Genomic DNA, 23,363 nt, shown 5'->3' with positions numbered 1-23,363 from the left:
TTTGGTGTATAACATACTGACATTTAAGAATATGTACCAAGTGATACATGGCATGAAAAATGAATATAGAACAACAAATAAATGATTGTGTAATGAAAAGTTAAAGTTAATTATCAGTGAGCAGTTGAACTTGTTATGAAGGGAAAATTATATATGCATTATAGAAGATTGATACAAAAGGCAAGTAGAAAGATTCTGAAAGGGATAATAAGTATTTATCAAAGACAAGTAGATTAGGTATAATACAGAATATAGCATGAAAATCAGTGATAACACTTAAGTCAATGTGTTATATTGGTTTAAAAATATATTCATTAATTTTAAAAGTTAAAGTTTGAATTCTTTGTGATATGCAAAAGCAGTCTATTTTAACTCAAAAAGGCAACATAGAAGTTTAAGAAACACTTAAGCAGTTGAAAATTGATTGAAGAATAGTGAGGGAAGATAGGAGAAAAGAAATGGCAGTGCAGAAGTGAGAAAAATCAGCTACAAAGCTACTAAATAGTCTGGCTGGGAAGTAACAAAAGCTTCCATATGGATGTGACATGAAGTGAAAGAAATGCCAGAGATACCACTTGAGGATGTTAAAAAGAGTGATACATTAAATGAAAGGTGGTAAACTAAAAAGAATGGCAAACAGCCTTTTCATATACCATACACTTACATTTGCTTAGTGACAGGATACATTTTGAAAAATGCATGGTTAGAAATGATTTCTTCATTATGCAAATATCATAGAGTATACTTTCATTAACTAAAAAGTCTATAGTGGTGTGACATCACTAGGTATATATAATCTTATTGAACCACTGTCCTATATGTGGCCTGTAGTTGATGGAGAGACATCATTATAGGATGTATGGCTATACTGTTCTAGGTCTCAGGTTTCAGAAGAGATCAAAGTGAAGAATTCTTATAAATAACGTAGGAGACAGGAAAGTAATCAAGACTAGAGAAACATATTTTTAAAAATTTATTCATGTCTCTGTTTAGTGGTACTAGGTATTGAACCCAGGACTTTCATGCTGAGCTACATTCTCAGCCATTTTTAATTTTTTATTCTGAAATGGGGTTTCACTAAGTTGCTGAATTGGGTAATGTAGGCTTAAACATAGAGTCCTCCTGCCTTACCATTCAGTAGTGCCAGGATCACAGGTGTGCACCATCACACCTCATGAGAAAGGGATTTTGAAGTCCTCAATATGTATGTTAAATTTCAGGAAATGAGCAAATTACATTGGTACCTTTGTTCACAGATGCTTTTGTTTGCAATGATTTGCAAATAAGCATTTGGCAAAATTTGTTTTGTTTGTAAACTGCATTGGGTGACAAACATGGCTGTGGGCATCTTCCTCACACAAACATAAAGGTGGCTGTCTTTTCCAAAATTGTAGAACAAATTAAGTTTGTGAATTGAGGTACCACTGTATTCAAGTAGATGTTGAAAAGGTCAGAGTTCCTAGGAGTGGAAACTGAGGAAAATTAATAGGAAAGGCCTGTATTGAGGAGAATACTTGATAAAAACAGTGAAGCAAGGAAGCTTTTTATGAAAATTAACTATGAAGTACAGAAGAGAAATACAATAAGCAAAAGGGTGACAAACTGATCACTTTAGCCAGATTATTTTCTTTGACAATACAGTATTGTTACTGCATTTGAAATACATTCCAGTTGATTTTATTTTTCAAAGTATCTATTGTTTAACTGCTGCGGCACAGATTGGTTTCTTCCTTGGGGGAACTGTGTCGTCATTGTTTTTGTTTTGTTTTTCAGAGGGTTTTTGGGGTTTTTTTGGTTTTTTGGTTTTTGGTTTTGTGGGGCTAGGGTTGAGACCAGTGCTACACAAGTGCTCTATCACTGAGTTAAACCTCCACCTCTCATCACCATTTCTTTTATGTTTTATTTATCTAATAACAATAATCTTATTGGTTGACTTTAAATTTGTTAGAAGATAAATGGTGCTCTTTCCCACACACAATGATGGGATATATCCCAGTACCTCATGCATGCTAAGCAGTTACTCTACCACTGAGCTACACCCCCTAATCCTACATAAATGCTTTTTTAAAAAAACCATATCATTGATGTGTTATACATATAAAGGCACATATTGCATAATTAAAAGTTCACATGTAGCTCAAAGTTACCATTTTATAACCTGTTTAAATATTAAGTTCTTAGCTAAAAGATGATGTTACTCTGGGATTGAAAAATATTGAAACTTATATCCTGATTTTATTTTATCTTTAGAAAATTGGGAGGGATCTATTGCTTTTAAACTTAATTCCACATATAGAATTGAAATCTGAAGCAAGCTTTAATTTCAAATGTAATGACTGGACCGCCATAGTCCATGATTATTACATTACTACTCCAACTTATCTTTTAAACCTTTTGTTTTGTTTTTTTAAGGGAACTTACTCTCTTTTGGAGTAAATTACAGCAAAGGGTAGAACCATCTGTACAAGTGTACCTAGAGAGGTGCCGGCAACTTTCTTTGTTAACGAAGACTGTATATCATATTTTCTTCCTGATTAAAGTTATTAATTCAGAGGTAAGATACTCAAGATATCTTTTCTTAATTTAAAATGCATAAATCATCTTTAACAAAAGACCTTAACTTTTATTATTATTTTGGCACTTCTTTCAGTGATTTTTTTTTCTTTCATTGAATGCTTTAGACATTAATTTTCTTATTAATCCTTTAAAACATTTGATCCAGAAAAACTTTAAAATGCAATTGAGAACAAAGGATCTGCTTTTAGCCTATAGGAAAGTAATATACTTAATATATGCATTTTTTTTTCACTCTTCAGTTTTACTCCTAGTTGTTATACTACTTTGATAATCTGGCTCTTTGGAAACTTAGAAAGAATAAAGAGCAATATAGAAATAGATTTTGTTGCTAGCAGTCGGGCAGATTACATTCTGTAAAAACCAGTCTAATACAGAACAGCCACAAGTATTTGATAAAATATCTTTTTTTAAGCACCTGAGATTGTCTAAGAATTATCAGTAAAATCTCTAGGGTTCAAAATGAAGAAGAACCTAAAAACTGGAACTGAAAGCATAAAATGATTAATTGCCTAGCCTACTAGAGATTAAGATTTGTTGGTTCTTACGGCAACTGAGTAGGGTAAAAGATAGCTATATAAAAATCAGAGATAAAGACTTATGCTTTCTCAAGTTGGGGAGTTAGATCTTGGACCTCATTTGTCCTACTCATTCACACACAAAGCTGTACATGTGAAGTACCATAACTTCATTGAAAAAGACTAAACAGGTAATACTCTTGAACACTGATAGACGATAGAGAACATCATATATGTCCAACTGGACTCTGGATCAGAGGAGGAAAATCTTTTCTCTAAGAAGTCATAATGTTATATCTGTCTCTTGTGGCTTTGTGTATAGATGGAGGCCAAATATATCTTAGCAATGTAGTTTAGAAATTCCCCCTGACAGGTAAGTAATGTTTAAGAAGATTAGGGTGGAATCCTGGGTTGGTAATAACCCTAGGATTTACTACAGAAGTAAATGCAGAACTGCTTTGGAGGGACATAAGGTCAATACAGGATTCTCATAGATAAAGCCCTGCTTAAAGATGTGTTTACCACCAAGGTTTACAAAATGTGGACCGCTACTACAATTATTTGCCTAATCCTTTAAAATAATATAATTACATATGAACCTATAAAATACATATAAAGACAAAAGTAAGGAACTAAAGCATGAGAAAGACATCAAAATGATCAAGCAGGTTTTTTAATCAAAAAGACTTTTGAAGTATAAATGCATAGTAATTGAAATAAAAAACAGTAGATGGATTATATAGGTAATGTATCACAACTGAAGAGGGAATTGATGAGCAGAGATTGCGTGTGTACTCATTTATTATCAGAATCCAAGCTAAGTTACTGATTTTTGTTTTATAAATTTCTGTCTTTGAGGATAAAACCCAGGGTCTTGCTCATGCTAAACAAAAGCTCTACCTCTGAGCTACACCGCCAGCCCAAATTTGTTTTTAATTTTGTTTTGTTTTGTTTTTGTAGGAACTCTTATAAGAATGGAGCTTTTCTATTTCCATGTATACCAAAAGTCTCTTCCAAAGTTGTCATCATTACATAGAATCTAGAAATGAGGATTCAGTATGACAATTAATTTTTTTAAATTAATGTATGATTTTTTGAAAGGATAAACCAAAAGACATTTTATATTCCCTTTTAAAATTCCCTTAGGGCCAGGGATTTAGCTCAGTGTTTCCACCACCTGCCTCAAGCACAAGGACCGGAGTTTGATCCCTGCTGCCTAAATAAATAAATACATACATACATACATACATACATAAATAAAATAAAATTACCTTTTAGGGCCAGGGATTTAGTTCAGTGGTTCTGCCACCTGCCTCGCAAGTGCAAAGCCCCAAGTTTGATCCCTGGTACCAAATAAATAAATAAATAAATAAATAAAATTACCTTTTACAATCTCTAGTTGGACAATTCATCTTACTTGTATCTTTATTTTTCTATCTTGAAATAATTTTTCTGCCAGGAGTAAAAAGTAATAAATTCTTCTGTTTTGTAGTTTTTGTGCTTATCAACCTTGTTAATACATCTTAATTTTTTGTTTTATATATCGTGCTACAGTTAAAACATACACTAGAAAGACACAGTATGTTTCTTAGTGTATTATTACACAGTTTTAAAATTCAGGTTGTGCTACTGCTTATTATCTAACTTAACAAGCAACATGGCAAAGTAGAAGGGATGTGGAACTAGAAACCAGACAGACTGTCTAGAAAGCTTGGCTAGCTACTGACTACTGCATGACCTTAACCTAAATTCTGGGTTTCATCTCTTAATCTGATGCATCTAGATTTGGTAAAAGTGACTATCTGCCTTTGACCTTACTCCCTGCTCATAAACAGGCCATTTCTCAGGGTGGGGAAAAGCTTGAATAGGAGCTGTACTGTTCATTATGACAGCCATCCTCTAGGTGATCAGTAGCTCCATATGGCAAGGAGGTGCCATGTTGGATAGCACAGACACAAAATGTTCTCATCATCATAAACAATTTTGTTGAGTAGTACTCAGAAGGAAGGAAAAGGGCCAGGGTTTAGCTCAGTGGTTCCGCCACCTGCCTTGCAAGCACAGGACCCGAGTTCAATCCCTGGTACCAAAAAAAAGAAAAGGAAAGGAAAGGAAGGAAGGGAGGGAGGGAGGGGAAAGAAAGAAAACACATTTAAAAATCAGTTAGAAACATGGCTACCTTAGGGAAGTTGACCAGCTACAGACTTCCTGACAAGGATAATCTACAGCATAGTAATTGCTTTTTCCTCTAAAATTTTCTGTGCTTTTGGATGAAATTTTTCTTTTTGTTTTTTACCGTCTGGAATCTGATCACACAGTGATGGTTTATCTTAAAACTGGAATCATAGATTGTAACTGTTTTAGGATCAGAGAAACCTTAAAATTAAGGTATAGGTTCCTTAAGTTGCCTAAATGACTAGATGATAATTTCCAAAGGATAAAATACAACCTCAGGGTTACTGATTTGGGTTATGGTTCTCCCTGGTTTTTCAGAATTCCAGAAGTTATTGAGACTATCAGCTAGCTACTCATATATAATAGTTTTTTTTTTCTTCTTTAATTGATGTGTGTGCGTTTGTTTGTTTGTTTGTTTAGGGTCTCATTATATGGTTCAGGCTGGCCTTGAACTCACTGTATAGCCTAGGCTGGCCTCAAACTTACAACAGTCCTACTGCTTCAACCTCCTAAGTGCTGGGATTACAGGCATGCACCACGACATCCCACTTTTTTTAAAATTGATTGTTTATTGGTACATTTTAGATATACACAATGATCACATCCCACTCTTAAATATTGAGATCTGCAAAGAAATTGAGCAGGTAATGTGGTATATCTTTTTATTAAGGGGATACAGTCTTTCTTAAATTCCTTGAAGTTAAAAACTTAACAATTGCAGTATAATATGAGCCTTTCTAGTATGGTGAAATGTTGAGGCTCGTGGGAGAGCACGTTGCACAGTGCTTGGTGTAAAGTAGGTTCTGAGTGAATAAAAACATTGGGTTATCTAACCCACTTTTCTGTTTTGGTACTTAAATAGTAATGGCCAAGCAAAATGGGAGAGGAAGGAGTTCTTAGTCCCAGAAAAAGAGACATGTAAAGTAGTAGGTATCAGAACAAATGAAAGAAAGGGATATTTTGGAAACTATAGGTAGCTTAACTTGCCTGGCTGTTTGGTTGGAAAGAAAAAAATAAAGTACAACAGATGAGAAGAAGTCATACTGTACAAGCCCTTTTGTATTCCACCTTAACTATATGCTTAATTCTGAAATTCATACGTAGCCATTTAAAGAATTTCAAAGCATGTTAAGACACAATGTTATGAGTAGGTAAGGAATGGCTGAATGGAATGTCACATAGAGAACTGAAATCAACATAAGAACTTTGGATAGTTTTTAGTCAAGGATACTAGGCAGTAGAGAAAAGAACAGAAAAGTCTATGGAAGAGGGTACCAAGGAGAGACTTTCCTTTCATCAGAAAGTAAAAACGTAGTTCCTAAGGTACTACTGAATTTCTCTTCCTCTTCTGAATTCATCCACTTATCTTTCTATGACTCAGAAATTCAAGCTGGAGCTATCAGTGTTCTATTGACTGATATTACAGCTTAAGTCGATTTCTTAAAGAAGGTTAATCATTTGATCACATCACAGTACAGAAAATGGCTGTGAATTCAAACTCGGCTTTAAAAGCATATCTGTGATGTCAGTCTGTGATTTGATATTGCCTGCAAATTCAGTTTCCAGTGCACACTTACAAAGATAAAAAATCAGGAGAATTTTGATAGTTTTTTTTTGTTGGCATTATTTGCTTCAGTGTCAGATTTGATTACAACATTGAAATGTATTAAAAATCAAATTTATGAAAGCTATTTGTCCTTAATAAGTTGAAATGAACCCTTGAATTCAGTAGCAGACAAGATTAGAAATATCAGTGGGATGCCCCTCTGAAGTAATTAGTCTTGTTTTATAAATTTTTGAATCAACTTGTCATTTCTACGGAAAGTGTCACCAAAAAGCTATTTTCCCCAAAACACATATCTTTCTTCCAAAAATTCTCTGATCTTTGAATCCTTTCTTAAATCTGTTTCTTTATTCTTTCTTTCCTGAATTCTCACCTTCTATACAGTGTATGTACTTATACCTGTCTTTCTGACGAATTACTTCAGTATCCTTTCACATCACCTTTGTAGTTGGCTTGGTCTTTGATTCTTCTAAAACTTGTTTGTGTCTCTCCTCTCTTGTGTACAACTTCGTTACCATGTGTCTTGTGTATCATAACAGAGGAATAACTATAGGTTTATATGAAAACTAGAGATATCCATATGGTTCACCTCTTTCTTTGTTCTTTCTTCCTTGTTACTTAGAAGTTTCTTCATGTCTTGTCTTATCTTCTTCACCTTTGTGCCCTTGCTTTTCCTAAAACCAAAGCCAGTTCAATATCTTCCTTGCCTTCCTTCCCTTTTTTGATCCACAAATCTAAACTTCTTCTTTAGTATTTTATTTCCTTTTCCTGTGACAATAAAGACCCTATCAGTTTTCTTTACTTCTGTTCTTTCTTCCCTTTTGATCCTGTATTGCAGATACTCCATTGCAATAAATGTGGCCATATCTTATGACTGGCTTGTCATATATCCATTTTCCTTCTTATTCTTTAAAATCTATTTTTATCTCTTCATGTATCTTTCAAGTGACTCTTGCCTTCATTACTACTAACAAGAGAATTCAGGATGCTAATTGAAAAGAAAATTCTATTTATTGGGCTATGTCTCTTCCTACTCCTAATTAAATTGGTCCAGCCATAAGGTAGGTGATTCACATTCTGATTTATGTAAAGTCCTCACCATTAAAAATCAAGTAAATTATTTTGCTGGGAGTGAAATTCCTCTTTCACTAGTAACAAGTTAGAGAATCAGAGAAGATTCTCATTTTGTAATTAGATCAGGAAGGTTGTGTTTCAGAAGTACAAACTGGGAAGATTTATGATAAACATTTATTGTTCACTTACTGTCAGACATTATACTAAACCGTATTAGGTACTTTAAAATCTTAATCTGCCTTAATGCTCACAGCAGTGATTTTATGCAATTTAAAGTACTATTTTGTCCTCTGCTTTAAAAATGGGATATGAAAAGTCAGAGAAATTAAATAACTTCCAAGATTGCCTAGATTAGATGACATCATACCCAGGTCTTTTCTTAGCTTCCAGTATTTATAGGTTTTTTTCCTGCTGTTCTATGCAGTTCAATAAACTTTAGACTAAGCTGCAGAGCTTTCAGAGTGACACCTTTTCACATGTTACTCTTGTAGGATCTGAGAAAACCACAGAACTAAATTCAAAAATAAATCTCTGTTGATTAGTGTAGATTAACATTTCCTGTTTGCTTTTTCACAGACTGAAGGGGCTGGACTTGCTACCTGTATAGAACTGTGTGTAAAAGCTCTTCGCTTGGATGCTACAGAAAATACTGAAGTGAAAATATCTATTTGCAAGACCATTTCATGTTTGTTGCCTGATGATCTGGAAGTTAAACGAGCTTGTCAACTGAGTGAATTTCTTATTGAGCCTACAGTAGATGCGTATTATGCTGTGGAAATGTTGTATAACCAGCCAGACCAGAAATATGATGAAGAGAATCTTCCAATACCAAATTCTCTACGCTGTGAGCTCCTACTTGTTCTGAAAACTCAGTGGCCCTTTGATCCAGAATTCTGGGATTGGAAAACCTTAAAACGACAATGTCTTGCACTAATGGGAGAAGAAGCATCCATTGTGTCTTCAATTGATGAATTAAATGACAGTGAAGTATATGAAAAAGTAGTAGACTACCAGGAAGAGAATAAAGAACCTTCTGTGAATGGACTTTCTGGTGGAGTTGGTGCTAATTCTGGTCATCTTAAAGATACTGGTGATGAAAAGCAAAAGAAGAAGGAGATAAAACAGTTAAGAGAGAGAGGATTTATATCTGCTAGGTTTAGGAATTGGCAAGCCTACATGCAGTATTGTGTGCTATGTGACAAAGAATTCCTTGGCCACCGAATAGTACGACATGCCCAGAAACATTATAAAGATGGGGTTTACAGTTGCCCCATATGTGCAAAAAACTTTAATTCTAAAGAAACCTTTGTTCCTCATGTTACATTACATGTTAAACAATCTAGTAAAGAGAGACTGGCAGCTATGAAACCATTAAGAAGATTGGGAAGGCCTCCTAAGATCACAACCACCCATGAGAATCAGAAGACTAATACGGTGACTAAGCAGGAACAGCGGCCTATAAAAAAGAATAGTCTCTATTCAACAGATTTCATAGTGTTTAATGATAATGATGGTTCAGATGATGAGAATGATGACAAAGATAAATCTTATGAGCCCGAAGTGATCCCAGTCCAGAAACCAGTACCTGTGAATGAATTTAATTGCCCTGTAACTTTTTGTAAAAAGGGCTTTAAGTACTTTAAAAATTTAATTGCTCACGTAAAGGGGCATAAGGATAATGAAGATGCCAAGCGCTTTCTTGAAATGCAAAGCAAAAAAGTTATTTGCCAGTACTGTAGACGGCATTTTGTAAGTGTCACTCATCTCAATGATCACTTACAAATGCACTGTGGCAGTAAACCATATATCTGTATACAGATGAAATGTAAAGCCGGTTTTAATAGTTATGCAGAGCTTTTAACCCACCGAAAGGAGCATCAAGTTTTCAGAGCAAGGTGCATGTTTCCCAAATGTGGCAGAATTTTTTCAGAAGCTTATTTACTGTATGATCATGAAGCACAACATTATAATACCTACACTTGTAAGTTCATAGGTTGTGGTAAAGTTTATCGTTCTCAGAGTGAGCTGGAAAAGCATCTTGATGATCACAGTACTCCTGAAAAAGTGCTGCCTCCTGAAGACCATCTTAATTCATCTGGAGATTCTGTTCAGTCTTCCATAGTGAATCAGAACACAGGAGAGAAAACTGAGAAAGAAAAATCTATGCTTCCCTCAGAAAATAACATTGAAAATGGAATACCAGCAGACAGAAGTGATGCTTGGGATAAAAGCAAATCAGAGTCAGCTGTGACCAAACAAGACCAGGTTTCTGCTTCCGAGCTCAGGCAAGCAAATGGATCATTGTCGAATGGTTTGGAAAACCCTGCTACTACCACTCCTCTTCTTCAGGCCAGTGAAGTAGCTGTGTCTATCAAAGTGTCTCTCAATCAAGGGATTGAGGATAACTTTGGAAAGCAAGAAAATTCAACTGTGGAAGGTGCTGGTCAGCCACTGATTACAAACTTAAACACACCTGTTGAAGATACTTGTAATAATGTGTGTCATCCAAGTTTCCATGAGAAAAAAGAACAGGATTGCTTTAATGAAGCCCAGATTTCTCAGAATTCTTTAGTAAATTCAGAAACTCTCAAAATAGGTGAGCTTAACCCACAAAACTTAGGACACGTGAACAGTCTGATGACCTTTTCTGTGCAAAGTGATGCAGAATTTCAAAACAGTTTACCAGCTTCCAAGTATGAATGTGGAAATAATGTTAAAGTATCATCCAGTCTTTATAATTTACCTCTAAAGACATTAGAAAGTATCACATTTGTTCCTTCACAGCCTAACCTAAGTAGTTCATTAGGAACTCCATCAGTGCCTCCAAAAGCTCCAGCTCAGAAATTCAGCTGCCAAGTTGAAGGATGTACTCGAACCTATAATTCTTCTCAAAGTATTGGGAAACACATGAAGACAGCACACCCTGATCAATATGCTGCATTTAAGGTGCAGCGCAAAAGTAAAAAAGGTCAGAAATCTAACAACTTAAATACACCAAATAATGCAAAATTGGTTTATTTTTTGCCATCACAGGTGAGCAGCTCTAATAATGCATTTTTTACACCACAGACCAAAGCCAGTGGGAATCTTGCTTGTTCAACCCAGTTGCAGCATGTCTCACCTTCCATTTTTCCAGCTCATTTAGCAAGTGTGTCAACTCCACTATTGCCCTCAATGGATACTGTCATAAATCCAAATATACCTTCTCAGGATAAAAATGAACAAGGTGGTATGTTATGTTCTCAAATAGAAAATTTACCTAATACTACCTTGCCAGCACAAATGGAAGATATAACCAAAACGGTTTTGCCTTTGAATATTGACAGTGGCTCAGATCCTTTCCTTCCTTTACCTGCAGAAAGTAATTCAATGTCTCTCTTCCCTTCACCAGCAGACAGTGGGACTAATTCTGTTTTTTCTCAACTGGAAAATAGTACAAATCATTATTCCTCACAGGTTGAAGGAAACACTAATTCTCCCTTTCTAAAGGGGAGTAATGGTGAAAACGCAGTTTTTCCTTCACAAGTGAATGTTGCAAATGACTTCAGTAGCACCAGTGCCCAAGAGTCTGCCCCGGAAAAAGTAAAAAAAGACCGTGGGCGAGGCCCAAATGGGAAAGAAAGAAAACCCAAGCACAACAAAAGGGCTAAATGGCCTGCAATTATCAGAGATGGGAAATTTATCTGTAGCAGATGTTACAGGGCTTTTACTAATCCCAGGTCACTGGGTGGACACTTATCTAAGCGATCTTACTGTAAACCACTGGATGGAGCAGAAATTGCTCAAGAACTTTTGCAAAATAATGGACAGCCTTCTCTTCTTGCCAGTATGATTCTCTCCACAAACGCAGTAAATTTGCAGCAACCACAGCAATCTACCTTCAACCCAGAAGCATGCTTTAAAGATCCATCATTCTTACAGCTTCTCGCTGCTGAAAATCGCCCATCAACATTTTTACCAAATACATTTTCTCGGTCTGGTATGAATAACTTTAATACCAGCATTAGTCAAGAAGGAAGTGAAATTATTAAGCAGGCTTTGGAAACTGCTGGCATTCCTAGTACTTTTGAGGGTGCTGAAATGCTTTCTCAGGTTGTTCCCACAGGTTGTGTCTCAGATTCAGCACAAGTAAATGCAACAGTGATGACAAATCCAACTGTTTCGCCCTTACTGCAGACTGTATGCCACCCAGACACCCTGCTGACAAACCAGAACAGGACACCAAATTCCAAAACTTCCATCATTGAGAAATGTAGCAGTTTGCCTGTTTTTCCAGCAAATGACTTACTACTGAAAACTGTTGAAAATGGTTTGTGTGCTACTTCATTCACTAATTCTACTGGGCTATCACAGAATTTTACCAGTAACAGTCCACGTGTTTCTGTTATAAGTGGTCCTCAGAACACAAGATCTAATCATTTAAATAAAAAGGGAAACAGTGTTTCTAAGAAAAGAAAGAAAGTTACTCCTCCACTAATTGCACCTAATGCATCCCAAAACTTGGTACCAAGTGATGTAACAACAATGGGACTTGTAACAAAGAATATTGAGATTCCTACTACTAACCTCCATTCAAATGTAATTCCAAATTGTGAACCTCAGGGTTTGGTGGAGAATATAACACAGAAATTAAATAATGTTGACAATCAGTTGTTTATGACTGATGCAAAAGAGAACTTCAAAAGCAATCTCGATTCCCATACAGTGTTACCCTCTTTAACATTAAAAACTGAAAATGGTGATTCCCAGATGATGGCTTTGAATTCATGTACAACTTCAGTGAATTCTGATTTGCAGATTTCTGAAGATAATGTTATACATAACATTGAAAAGACTCTTGAAATTATTAAAACTGCTATGAATTCTCAGATACTTGAGGTAAAAAGTGGATCTCAGGGTGCTGGTGAAACGTCACAGAATTCTCAGATAAATTATAATGTTCAGCTTCCTTCAGTAAACTCTGTTCAAAATAACAAATTACCTGATTCATCTCAGTTTTCCTCTTTAAGTGTCATGCCAACAAAAAGTAACATTCCTCAGTCTGAAGTATTACATAAGGAAGATCAAATACAAGAAATTTTAGAAGGTTTACAAAAATTAAAATTAGAAAACGACCTATCCACTCCAGTGTCCCAGTGTATACTAATAAATACATCAGTGACACTGAGTCCTCCTGTTAAACCAATTCCAAATATCACAGTTGTTCAGCCAGTTTCTGAAATGGTACATGTTCCATTTAATGACAAAGTTAATAAACCCTTTGTGTGTCAAAACCAAGGCTGTAACTACAGTGCTATGACAAAGGATGCACTCTTTAAGCACTATGGTAAAATCCACCAATACACTCCAGAAATGATTCTTGAAATTAAGAAGAACCAGTTGAAATTTGCTCCATTTAAATGTGTAGTTCCTACATGTACAAAAACGTTTACAAGAAATTCTAACCTCCGGGCACACTGTCAGTTGGTACATCATTTTACAACAGAAGAAATGGTAAAGTTAAAAATAAAAAGGCCTTATGGAAGAAAGTCTCAGAATGAAAATTTGTCAACCTCACGAATTATGCAAGTGAAAAAACAGCCAGCTGTGACAGAGGAAATTAAAAGGGAATTACAACCTGCTTTACTTTTGGGAGGAGAGACAGAAAATGCCCTCAGTAATGTAGCAGTGGTCCCAGAAAAACAACTTTTGGAAAAAAAAAGTCCTGAAAAAACAGAAAGTTCTTCACAACTAATTGTAGTTACTTCTGAGCAGTGTAATACAGATTCTCCCACAGACATCCAAAGCAAAGGACGAAAAATTAGGAAGCATAAAAAAGAAAAGGAGGAGAAAAAACGAAAGAAGCCAGTTTCCCAATCCCTTGAATTTCCAACAAGATATAGTCCCTATAGACCTTACCGTTGTGTTCACCAAGGGTGCTTTGCTGCCTTTACAATACAGCAAAACTTAATTCTTCATTACCAGGCTGTACACAAATCAGATCTTCATGCATTTTCCGCAGAGGTTGAAGAGGAGAGTGAAGTTGGGAAAGAAAGTGAAGAAACTGAAACTAAACAAACAATGAAAGAATTTCGGTGTCAGGTGAGTGACTGTTCTCGAATTTTCCAAGCAATTACTGGACTAATACAACACTACATGAAACTTCATGAAATGACTCCTGAGGAAATTGAAAGTATGACTGCTTCAGTTGATGTTGGCAAATTTCCATGTGACCAATTGGAGTGTAAGTCTTCATTTACAACATATTTGAACTATGTTGTTCATCTTGAGGCAGACCATGGAATTGGAGCACGAGCAAGTAAAACAGAAGAAGATGGCATATACAAATGTGATTGTGAAGGTTGTGATCGGATATATGCAACTCGATCTAACCTCCTCCGACACATTTTCAATAAACATAATGACAAACATAAAGCTCATTTGATTCGGCCAAGAAAATTAACACCTGGTCAGGAAAATATATCAAGCAAAGCAAACCAAGAAAAGTCAAAATCTAAGCAACGGGGAGCAAAACACAGTAGAACTGGAAAGGAAGGAATCAAAATGCCTGCAACCAAACGAAAGAAAAAATGTTTAGAAAACAAGAATGCAAAGATTGTACAGATTGAAGAAAACAAACCTTATTCTCTGAAACGAGGAAAGCATGTATATTCTATAAAGGCAAGAAATGATGCCTTGTCTGAATGTACAAGCAGATTTGTAACCCAGTATCCATGTATGATAAAGGGATGTACTTCAGTTGTTACAAGTGAAAGCAATATAATTAGACATTATAAATGCCATAAATTATCTAAGGCATTTACATCACAACACCGCAATCTTCTTATTGTCTTCAAACGGTGTGACAACTTGGAAGTAAAAGAAACTTCTGAGCAAGGAGGTGACAAGAATGATGTGAAAGATTCTGACACATGTATATCAGAGAACAATGATAACTCCAGAACAACTACTGTTCCACAGAAGGAAGTTGAAAAAAATGAAAAAGATGAAATGGATGAACTAACAGAATTATTTATTACAAAACTAATAAATGAAGATAGCACAAGTATGGAAACCCAAGGTAATACCTCCTCAAACATAAATAATGATTTTCAGGAAAGTAATCCCTGCCAGTCAGAAAGACAAAAAGCAAATAATTTGAAGAGAGTTAATAAAGAAAAAAACCTCTCACAATGTAAAAAAAGGAAAGTTGAAAAGGTTGAACCAGAATTAACAGTTGAGATAAATAGCTTGCGTAAAGAGGAAGAAACTGCTGTTGCAATTCAAACCACTGAGGAGCATCCTGCATCTTTTGACTGGAGCTCTTTTAAACCAATGGGATTTGAAGCATCATTTCTGAAGTTTCTTGAGGAGTCTGCAGTGAAACAGAAGAAGAATACTGACAAAGACCACACAAATAGTGGAACTAAAAGAGGATCCCATTCAAATTCAAGAAAAAATACTGATAAGACTGCTGTGACTATTGCAAATCATATTTGTTCCTGTAAAGAAAGTGAAATTTTTGTACAGTTTGCCAATCCATCACAGCTTCAGTGCAGTGATAATGTAAAAATTGTTTTAGACAAGACTCTTAAAGATTGCACTGAGCTTGTCCTAAAACAGCTTCAGGAAATGAAACCTACCGTCAGTCTGAAAAAACTTGAAGTACATTCAAATGATCCAGATATGTCAGTTATGAAAGAAATGAGTGTAGGTAAAGCCACAGGCAGAGGGCAGTACTGATAATGTACTATAATTACATCATTTATAGTTTTAAGTAGGAACCCACCAAGCATGCTGTAATGGTGAATCTTTTATTTTTTGTTGACATGAATTACCCTGGCCAAAAATAAAAAAAGCATGGCATATGTCATGTAGGACTTTTTATCCCTATGGGACTTGAGGAACAGAATTAGTACTTCATTTATTGTAAATATTTGAGTTAATCCTCAAATTTTTATCACCAAATTTCCCTTTTCACGAATTATACTGATTTATCTGTATGATTGGTATGTTTCACCAGGTCACTGCTCATGTATAACAGTACTCTCATTTGTAGATACTTTTTGTATATATTTATTATTGTAAATCATTTGCTGCCACCAGCAGTCTATAAGTCTAAACTATTAAATGATACATTTATATTTGGAATTTTAATTTTTAACTAATTGATCAAATTTTTAAAACTTCTTTTATTGTTTTAAATTAAGAACTTTTTTAACTAAAACTAGAAACTGCCATAGTTTATTGATTTTTACATGAAACATTTACAATATCTCAAGAAACAAGTCTCAAGACTATATTTCACAAAGTAGGCACATTGAATCAACATTGCTTTGTAAATTTGCCATCCAGGATTTTGGGGTGGTATATCCATGTAAAGTTAAATCAGATTCTTTAGTAGTTTCCTATAGCAACCCCCCCCCTTGCTTCTATTTGGATATAGTTACTATGAGTCCATGAAATATAATGGAAATGTGAATAAAGAATTTAATACATTGCAGATTTTAAACATTGGTATTTTAAACCCTTTGTGAATGTGATAGAAATTAGTGGTGTGGAGCAGTGTAAATATTGAGGTGGTGATTTGTGAAGTAGCCCAGTATTGCCTTAAATAAAATCACATTTCATTTCTTGTTTTATACACGTGATCTTATAAAAGTTTTTTTCCCCCATTTTCTGAGATTTATAGATTGGTGTATAGCTTTAAACTGTAAAAACTTTTGTGGAAAGAATTTTTTAAACATTTTTATAAATCTTAAAAATTGCTATCATTAAAGTGAGCCCATCTTGTGTTTATAAAATACAAGAATCCTTAACATAGTTACATAGATGAATCACTTTCTGTAAGGAAGTTGGATGTTTTGATTTTACTGTTACAGACATTAGATTGTACAGCTACATCTGTATTTCCTCACCATATCTGATGATATTCTTCATTAGATCGGTCTTCAAGAGCAGTATTAGTTATTATAATTGATTATTTTGATTATTCAGTATATAGTTAACTCTTATGGTTTAGCTTTTTCACCATATTTATGCTGTGGATTCACGGCCAGAATTAGAGGTTATTTCAAGCGAGGTCATGAATGTCTTTTTAAAGTCTAACTAAAATCAGCTCTGGAAACAAAACATCTTTTCAATATTTACATTTTTGTTTGCCATGAATTGTAGCATTGAATTTTATATTATGTTTGTTATAAAGCAGTTACATTCACAATATTATTAGTGTGAGATATTGATGATATTGTGATGATACAAAGATGTGTATATTCCCTGTGCAGCAGCATCAGATTGGCAGGGGAAATGAAGCACTTAACAGAAATTGCTGGTACTCTGAATAAATAAGCATGGCCAAGGAATGATCTATTTTCTTTGGAAAATATTTTTTTAAGTTTTATTAAAGTATTATAGTTTTTACTTTTTAGGGCTTAGTGGGTGATATTGAATAGTTGGTTTCACCTCCTTAAGGTTTATTATCAATATGCATAAAACTTGACCTTAAAATCCCTACCTTTGGCAAGCCCACTGTTATTTATTAAAATAAAAGTTTTATGGATGATTAATACATGTTTTTTTCTAAATAATAATTTAAATCAGTAATTTTAGTATTTTTTGTGAACTGAATGTTTTCATACAATTTTCTTAGAAATTGATCTAGCTCTTAAAGAAGGGCATTTAGCAAAACTGCCTGATACAGTGTGATGCAAGGAGATTTGTTTCTGATCACTGTAATGATGAACCACTGTTAAGTGAAGATGCCAATGTATTAGGGCTTTTCTTTTGCTTTATTAGCTTAAGAAAATTGACCACTAGACATTTCTGTAATTGTTCTGCATTTTAGGGTGAAGAGTTTGCCAACATTGAGTGAATTCCCTTTTATTCCAAGTACTGTATGCAAAAAGTAATTATGGGAGAGTGAGCTTTTTAGCATGGAACAGAAAAATCAAATTACAGTATAAAATAATTTGTAGAATAGCATGTTGGTAAAATTTGATGTGGAATGTAATGCCTAAGTATTAAAAAACTTGAAGTATTTTTCATGGTATACTTTTCCTCATCCTATTGTCTTTGAGACAATTTCTTCTGCAATATCTGTTGGCCTGAGATATTGCCCAAGATTTCATCATTTAAAATTTGATTTTTTTCTGTACCCAAAATATTTTAATATTAATAAGTCATCTTAAGTGTAACAGCTTGAAAATTTTCAAGACTCTTAAATTCAGTACAGTTAAACCATTTTAAAGGGCTAGACAGATATACATTTTTATCCCTGCCCCCCGAAAAAAAGTGGTTACTACATGCATTTAGGTAGAGCAGTTTAATGAGGTACAAATTTTACAAAGTTAATTGGTACCATGTAAAAAGATTGGATAAATTGGATGTTAGTAGCAGGGAAACTTGAAATGGTCCTGGCACAAAAAGATGGGAACCAGAAGAAAAATAGCATCAATGAAGTTGAAAGAAAGAAAAAGACTAATATTTATGAGAGATGATGAGTAGTGTAAGGCAGCCTTTTTCCAATTATTTGTTGTACTGTGTTATCAAAGGCAAGTAAGGTGATTTATATGACCAAAGTAGTGATACAGCTCCCTCTTTAAGAATCCAGTGCACATTAACATATTAAACACTGAAAAGACCTCTGAAGAAAACATGGTAACTATTACAGTAGGAATGTTCCAGACTTAATTGACCATTAAAACATTTTCCAATGTTAGTACATAAGTATGTTCTGCTGAATTAGTGTTTTGAGCAACAGACTTGGGGAAGTGCTGATCTAAAATGTCATTTATTCAGCCAGGACTAATATCAACAGGTATAGACAACTCAAGCTGTATCAGCTATTTGAAAATGTTGACTATTTTAGTTGGCCTTTTTATCCATTCCAAGTGATTGATTCCTGTACTGTATTGTTAATGCTTTGAATATCACCCTTTATTTAATAATACAGTAATATTTATTGAATGTCAACTAAGTGCGCTTTGTTTAAAATCTAGTCTCCTCAAAGCCTCTGTTGCCTGTTCCAGATACTTGTTTTTTGTTTTGTTTTGTTTTTTCTTCGTTTTTTTAGACTAGGTCTTGCTGTGTAGTTCGGGCTGGCCTTGAACTCACTTTGTATCCCAGCCTGGCCTCAAATCTGTGGCAATCCTGCTGCCTCGGCCTCTTAAGTTCTGGGATTACAGGAATGCACCACCACACCCAGCTTGTTCTAGATATTCTTACCCTACTTCACGTTTCCTGCTGTTTCATTTCTTTGAATACATACTAAGCTTCTCCACCCCCAAAAGCCTTCACACTGTATCTGGTTGGAATGCTTACCTCTTTTAATTTTATGACTATCCATCGGTTAGGAATGTCATCAGAGAGACACTCAGGTCACTCTAAAGTAAAATTATACATATGCCCATTTTTGAAGTGTTTTATATTTGTTCCTTGTCTATTCTCTGTCCCATCACTACCACTGTATGAAGAAAACGAGAGTATGAGTTTTCTTCAATGACCTTGCTTATTAGAAATGCCTCTTAATGACATGTTCTTCTAGAAATGGGACCCTACACCTTGCCATAATCAACTCAGATTCCCTTCAACCATATACTTCTAGTTTACCTGTTCATGATAGCTTCACTAAAAAGTTCTGCCTCGATAGAACTATCACCGGCAGACCATCTCATTCATGTCTCCAGCTGTAGCTTAGAGACTAGATCCCATTGATATTATACACTTTATTACAAATATATTCAAATCGGGCCATTTCTGCTGTCTCCTTGGACAAGTTGAAAACCTTTGTCTTAAGCAAGTGGATGGATAAAGTTATTCCAAGAGGTAGATTGATTTTGCTAACCTCAGAGTACCAAAAGCAGCTTGCCATTTTTGTTTTCTTAGCTGGCCTCCACAATTTAAGTGGTATGTACTTCCCTTTTTGCTTGATCTTTTAATTTACATTTTACTGTCAAAATTTAAAAATTTGGCAGTACTGTACCTTTTTCAAAACAAATTTTTACCACCAAAGTTCAGACTTAATTGTATCTGCACTTCCTCTCTACTAACCAGAAACTAATTTTTTTTCTGGTGTGTACCCCTCAAAACAACTTAACTTTCAAAACTACTCGTAACCTTTGTCTTACTAAATTATTTTCAAATATTTATAGAAAGGCCCTAGTAGCTCCTTTGTAAGAGAATGATGGACTATTTCATCCAACTCTAATTTCATTTGTTTGGTCCCATTTACAGCTAATTTCATGGCACCCCACTTCCCCACGTAAACAAGTTACTCATCTCCATCCTCTTCTTTGTTGTCATTATCTGCAAGTTCTCATGACCCTCAGTTCCTCAGGGGAATTCAGTAGAGTTGATGATTTTCTCCTTGAAGTATTCTTTTCTCTGTTTTCTTGACACATTTTCTTGGTTTTCTCTTTGTCTTTGTTGGCTGCTGCATCTCATTCCATCCCTGGTTTATCTCAATGACCTCTGGGTCATTGTGCCTGTTCGTATTCTCTTTGGATGATTTAGCTATCTTTTGGAGTTTAGTTTTATGTCTATAACTAAAATTTATACTTCTAAGACCAAACTTTTTATAGTTGTATACACAACTGCCTACCTCAAAGTTAATTGTATTGCACTCAAACCTTTATTTTCTTTACCATACCTTCAACCTGTTTCTCAACCAATATTTCTTATCTGGGAAAGTGAACTCTGCCTTATTTGTACAGCTAGGCTCATTGATAGTATCATAATAACAAAAAAATTCATACCCTTTCTCTGTAATTAGTCACAGTTATCATAATTTTTATCTAAGTGGGAAGGAATCTGTTTCTCATCATGTTATAAAACAAGTCCAGTGACTTATCAGTCTCCCTGCTGACTCCTCCAGAATATTCTCCACCAAGCAGTTTAACCTTTTAAAATTTTTAAAAATTATGACAGGATCTTGCTATGTTGAAGTAATTTTGAAAGGGGAAAACTAATTTTTACACTGCACTTTGAAGAGAATTTTTGTATTATGGTTCATTCAAGTCCTAAACACATCTTCATTTGCCTGTTGTAGCCTAGCCATATTGGCCTCCTTAGAGGTTCTCTGACCAGCCAAGCTATTTTTGTATCTCAAGGCCTTCATGCCTCCTTGGAAGATCTACTTGCTATTTTTACTGTTACAACTTACTTATTCTACAGGTACTGCATTTCTAGCCTATAATTGATTGTTTGTTTTCTTTGTGGCATTTATCACAAGTTGTAATTGATTTTTTCCTGTTCCATGGTTTTTGGCCCCATTGAATTATAGACTGCACAAGGCAAAATCTTTCCTAATTAGATCGTCTACTAATCTTGTGTCCCAGTGCCTCAGATAGTATCTTGAATTTAGTGACTTACCAGTGGCAGATATTTTGTTGATGCTTAAATGGGTGGTAAAAAATGGAATTCTAACTTATGAGCCCTAACACAATTATTATGCCTGGAAGGAGTGATTCAAGATACTCCAAGAATATATAATAGGGTTAGACTGGAGGACTCAGTAGGGAGACAGTAACAATGCTGGAGATGAAGGAGTTGAATAGGGGATATACAAAGATTAGTGGTAGCAATACAGAGGGTCCTCAACTTAAAACCGGCCTGACATACAAACAACCTGGGTTAATGGAAGTTTCATCTCCTTGTTATCTATAGCATGTACCCAGGTAAACATCCAGGTCTCAGCTGTATGTACTTAACCAACTTGAGTTATAACCAGCTGTCAGGAACTAATTGAGTTCAGAAGTCAAGGGTCCACTGTATATGAAATTTCTTACATTCAAGACATAATGTACTGGTGTCATCTACATGATTATATAGTATTCCGGTAGCAATCCTCAGTTTGGATGGAGGAAGAAAAGGAAGGTGGTTTTAAAGTTCTGTTAGAAGTAGTGCATCAATGAACTCAGCCTAGATAGGGTAAAAAACCCAAGAGTTCAGAAGAAAAAGGAGTGATCAAAGGCCAAACAGTATGAGGCCAGGATATTAACATTTAAGAATTTAGGACTAACGCAGCTTACAATGTCTGGCCACAGAAGGAGATTACTGAATTACAGATGAAGGTTTTGGAGCTGAAAAGTTTAAAGAACAGTCTAATTTATTGGATGGGTTGTATATGAAGGATGTACTTACAAGTCAATGTGAGAAGACTGAATCAAGTGTTGAAGTCCTAAGTTAAGTACAGCAAGGGCGATTATTTTTTTTTAATAAATTCTTTTATTGGTACATTATAGGTATACAGCACAATTACATTTCTCATTGGGAATTGTACCTTTACATAATCCATCTTGGTTCTTATTTTTTTCCCCATTCCTAGCCCTCCCTTCACACTCTCCACCCTTCCCTATTTACAAAGACTTTATTTCCATTTTTTCCATTTCTCATCATTTTTCCTTTCCCGTCTTTCCTTTCCCCTGCCCCTCCCACAACCCCTACCCCTTTGGACCTTTTCTTCCTATTGTGCATTACCGATTATTCATTCTAATCATTGGTACATTTTAGGTATATAATGACATTCATCATTGGAAATTTGCACCTTTACATAGTCTCTCTTGATTCTTATTTTTCACCCTTGCCCAGCCCTCCAACTCCTCCATTCCTCCCTATTTACAAAGATTTTGTTCCTATTTTTCCATTTTCTCATATTAATCCCATTCCCTTTTATCCTTTACTTTAGCTCTCCCATTTCCTTCCCCTTTGCCCCTTCTTTTCCTATTTCACATTACCTATTATACATTTAGTCCTTACTTACACTTAGTTTCTCACACCAGAGAAACTATTTGGAATTTATTCATGTGTGTCCTATTTATTTCACTTAAGAGTATCGCCTCAATGTGCATCCACTTAGCTATAAATGTTTCTAATTTCTCATTTTTTATGTCTGAGTAGTACTCCATTTTATAAAAAAAAAAAAACACATTTTCTTTATCCAGTCTCCAGTTGATGGGCATTTGGGCTGTTTCCAAGTTTTAGCTATTACAAACTGTGCTGCTATGAACATGGGTGCACATATATCACTGTGGTATGATTCTTTTAATTCTTTGGGGAAGATCCCCAGCAGTGGAATAGCAGGGTCAAATGGGACTTCCAGTCTTAGTTCTTTGAGGTATCTCCATACTGATTTCCACAGTGGTTGCACCAGTCTACACTCCCACCAGCAGTGGAGCAGAGTTCCTCTTTCCCCACAGCCCCACCAGCATTTGGTATTGGTTGATTTCATGATAGCAGCCATTCTTTCTGGAGTGAAGTAGAATCTCAGCATTGTTTTCATTTGCATCTCTCGAATGACCAGTGATGTTGAACATTTTTTCATGTATTTATTTGCTATTTCTACTTCTTTGTCTGAGAAATGTCTGTTCATTTCAGATGCCCATTTTTGGATTGGGTCTTTAAATTTGGGAGGTCTGATCTTTTGAAGTTCTTTATAGATTCGAGATAGTAGACCTTTGTCTGAGGAAAAGCAGGTGAAGATTTTT

General features: G+C 35.1%; 1 protein-coding gene across 13 annotated transcripts in view; it reads left to right on the top strand.

Annotated features, from left to right (window-relative positions):
• The window catches only part of Znf292 (zinc finger protein 292), an 86,306-nt gene extending 69,783 nt beyond the window's left edge, over positions 1 to 16,523 (top strand). For 11 of the 13 annotated variants that reach the window (XM_087188044.1, XM_087188038.1, XM_087188037.1 and 8 more), the window contains 2 exons: positions 2,413 to 2,554; positions 8,479 to 16,523. In XM_087188044.1, coding sequence (XP_087044170.1) covers positions 2,413 to 2,554; positions 8,479 to 15,624 — 7,288 coding nt within the window. In that variant the 3' untranslated portion in view covers positions 15,625 to 16,523. The remainder of the gene's footprint in view (positions 1 to 2,412; positions 2,555 to 8,478) is intronic. The other 2 variants (XM_087188047.1, XM_021240746.2) reach the window with 1 other exon arrangement.
• The last annotated feature ends 6,840 nt before the right edge of the window (positions 16,524 to 23,363 follow it).

The sequence above is a fragment of the Heterocephalus glaber genome, unplaced genomic scaffold (assembly GCF_053883595.1).
Source record: "Heterocephalus glaber isolate CG9 unplaced genomic scaffold, H.glaber_assembly_v1.0 deba00001523, whole genome shotgun sequence".
Taxonomy (NCBI): Eukaryota; Metazoa; Chordata; class Mammalia; order Rodentia; family Bathyergidae; genus Heterocephalus; species Heterocephalus glaber.
This window is presented reverse-complemented; position numbering and strand designations above follow the sequence as displayed.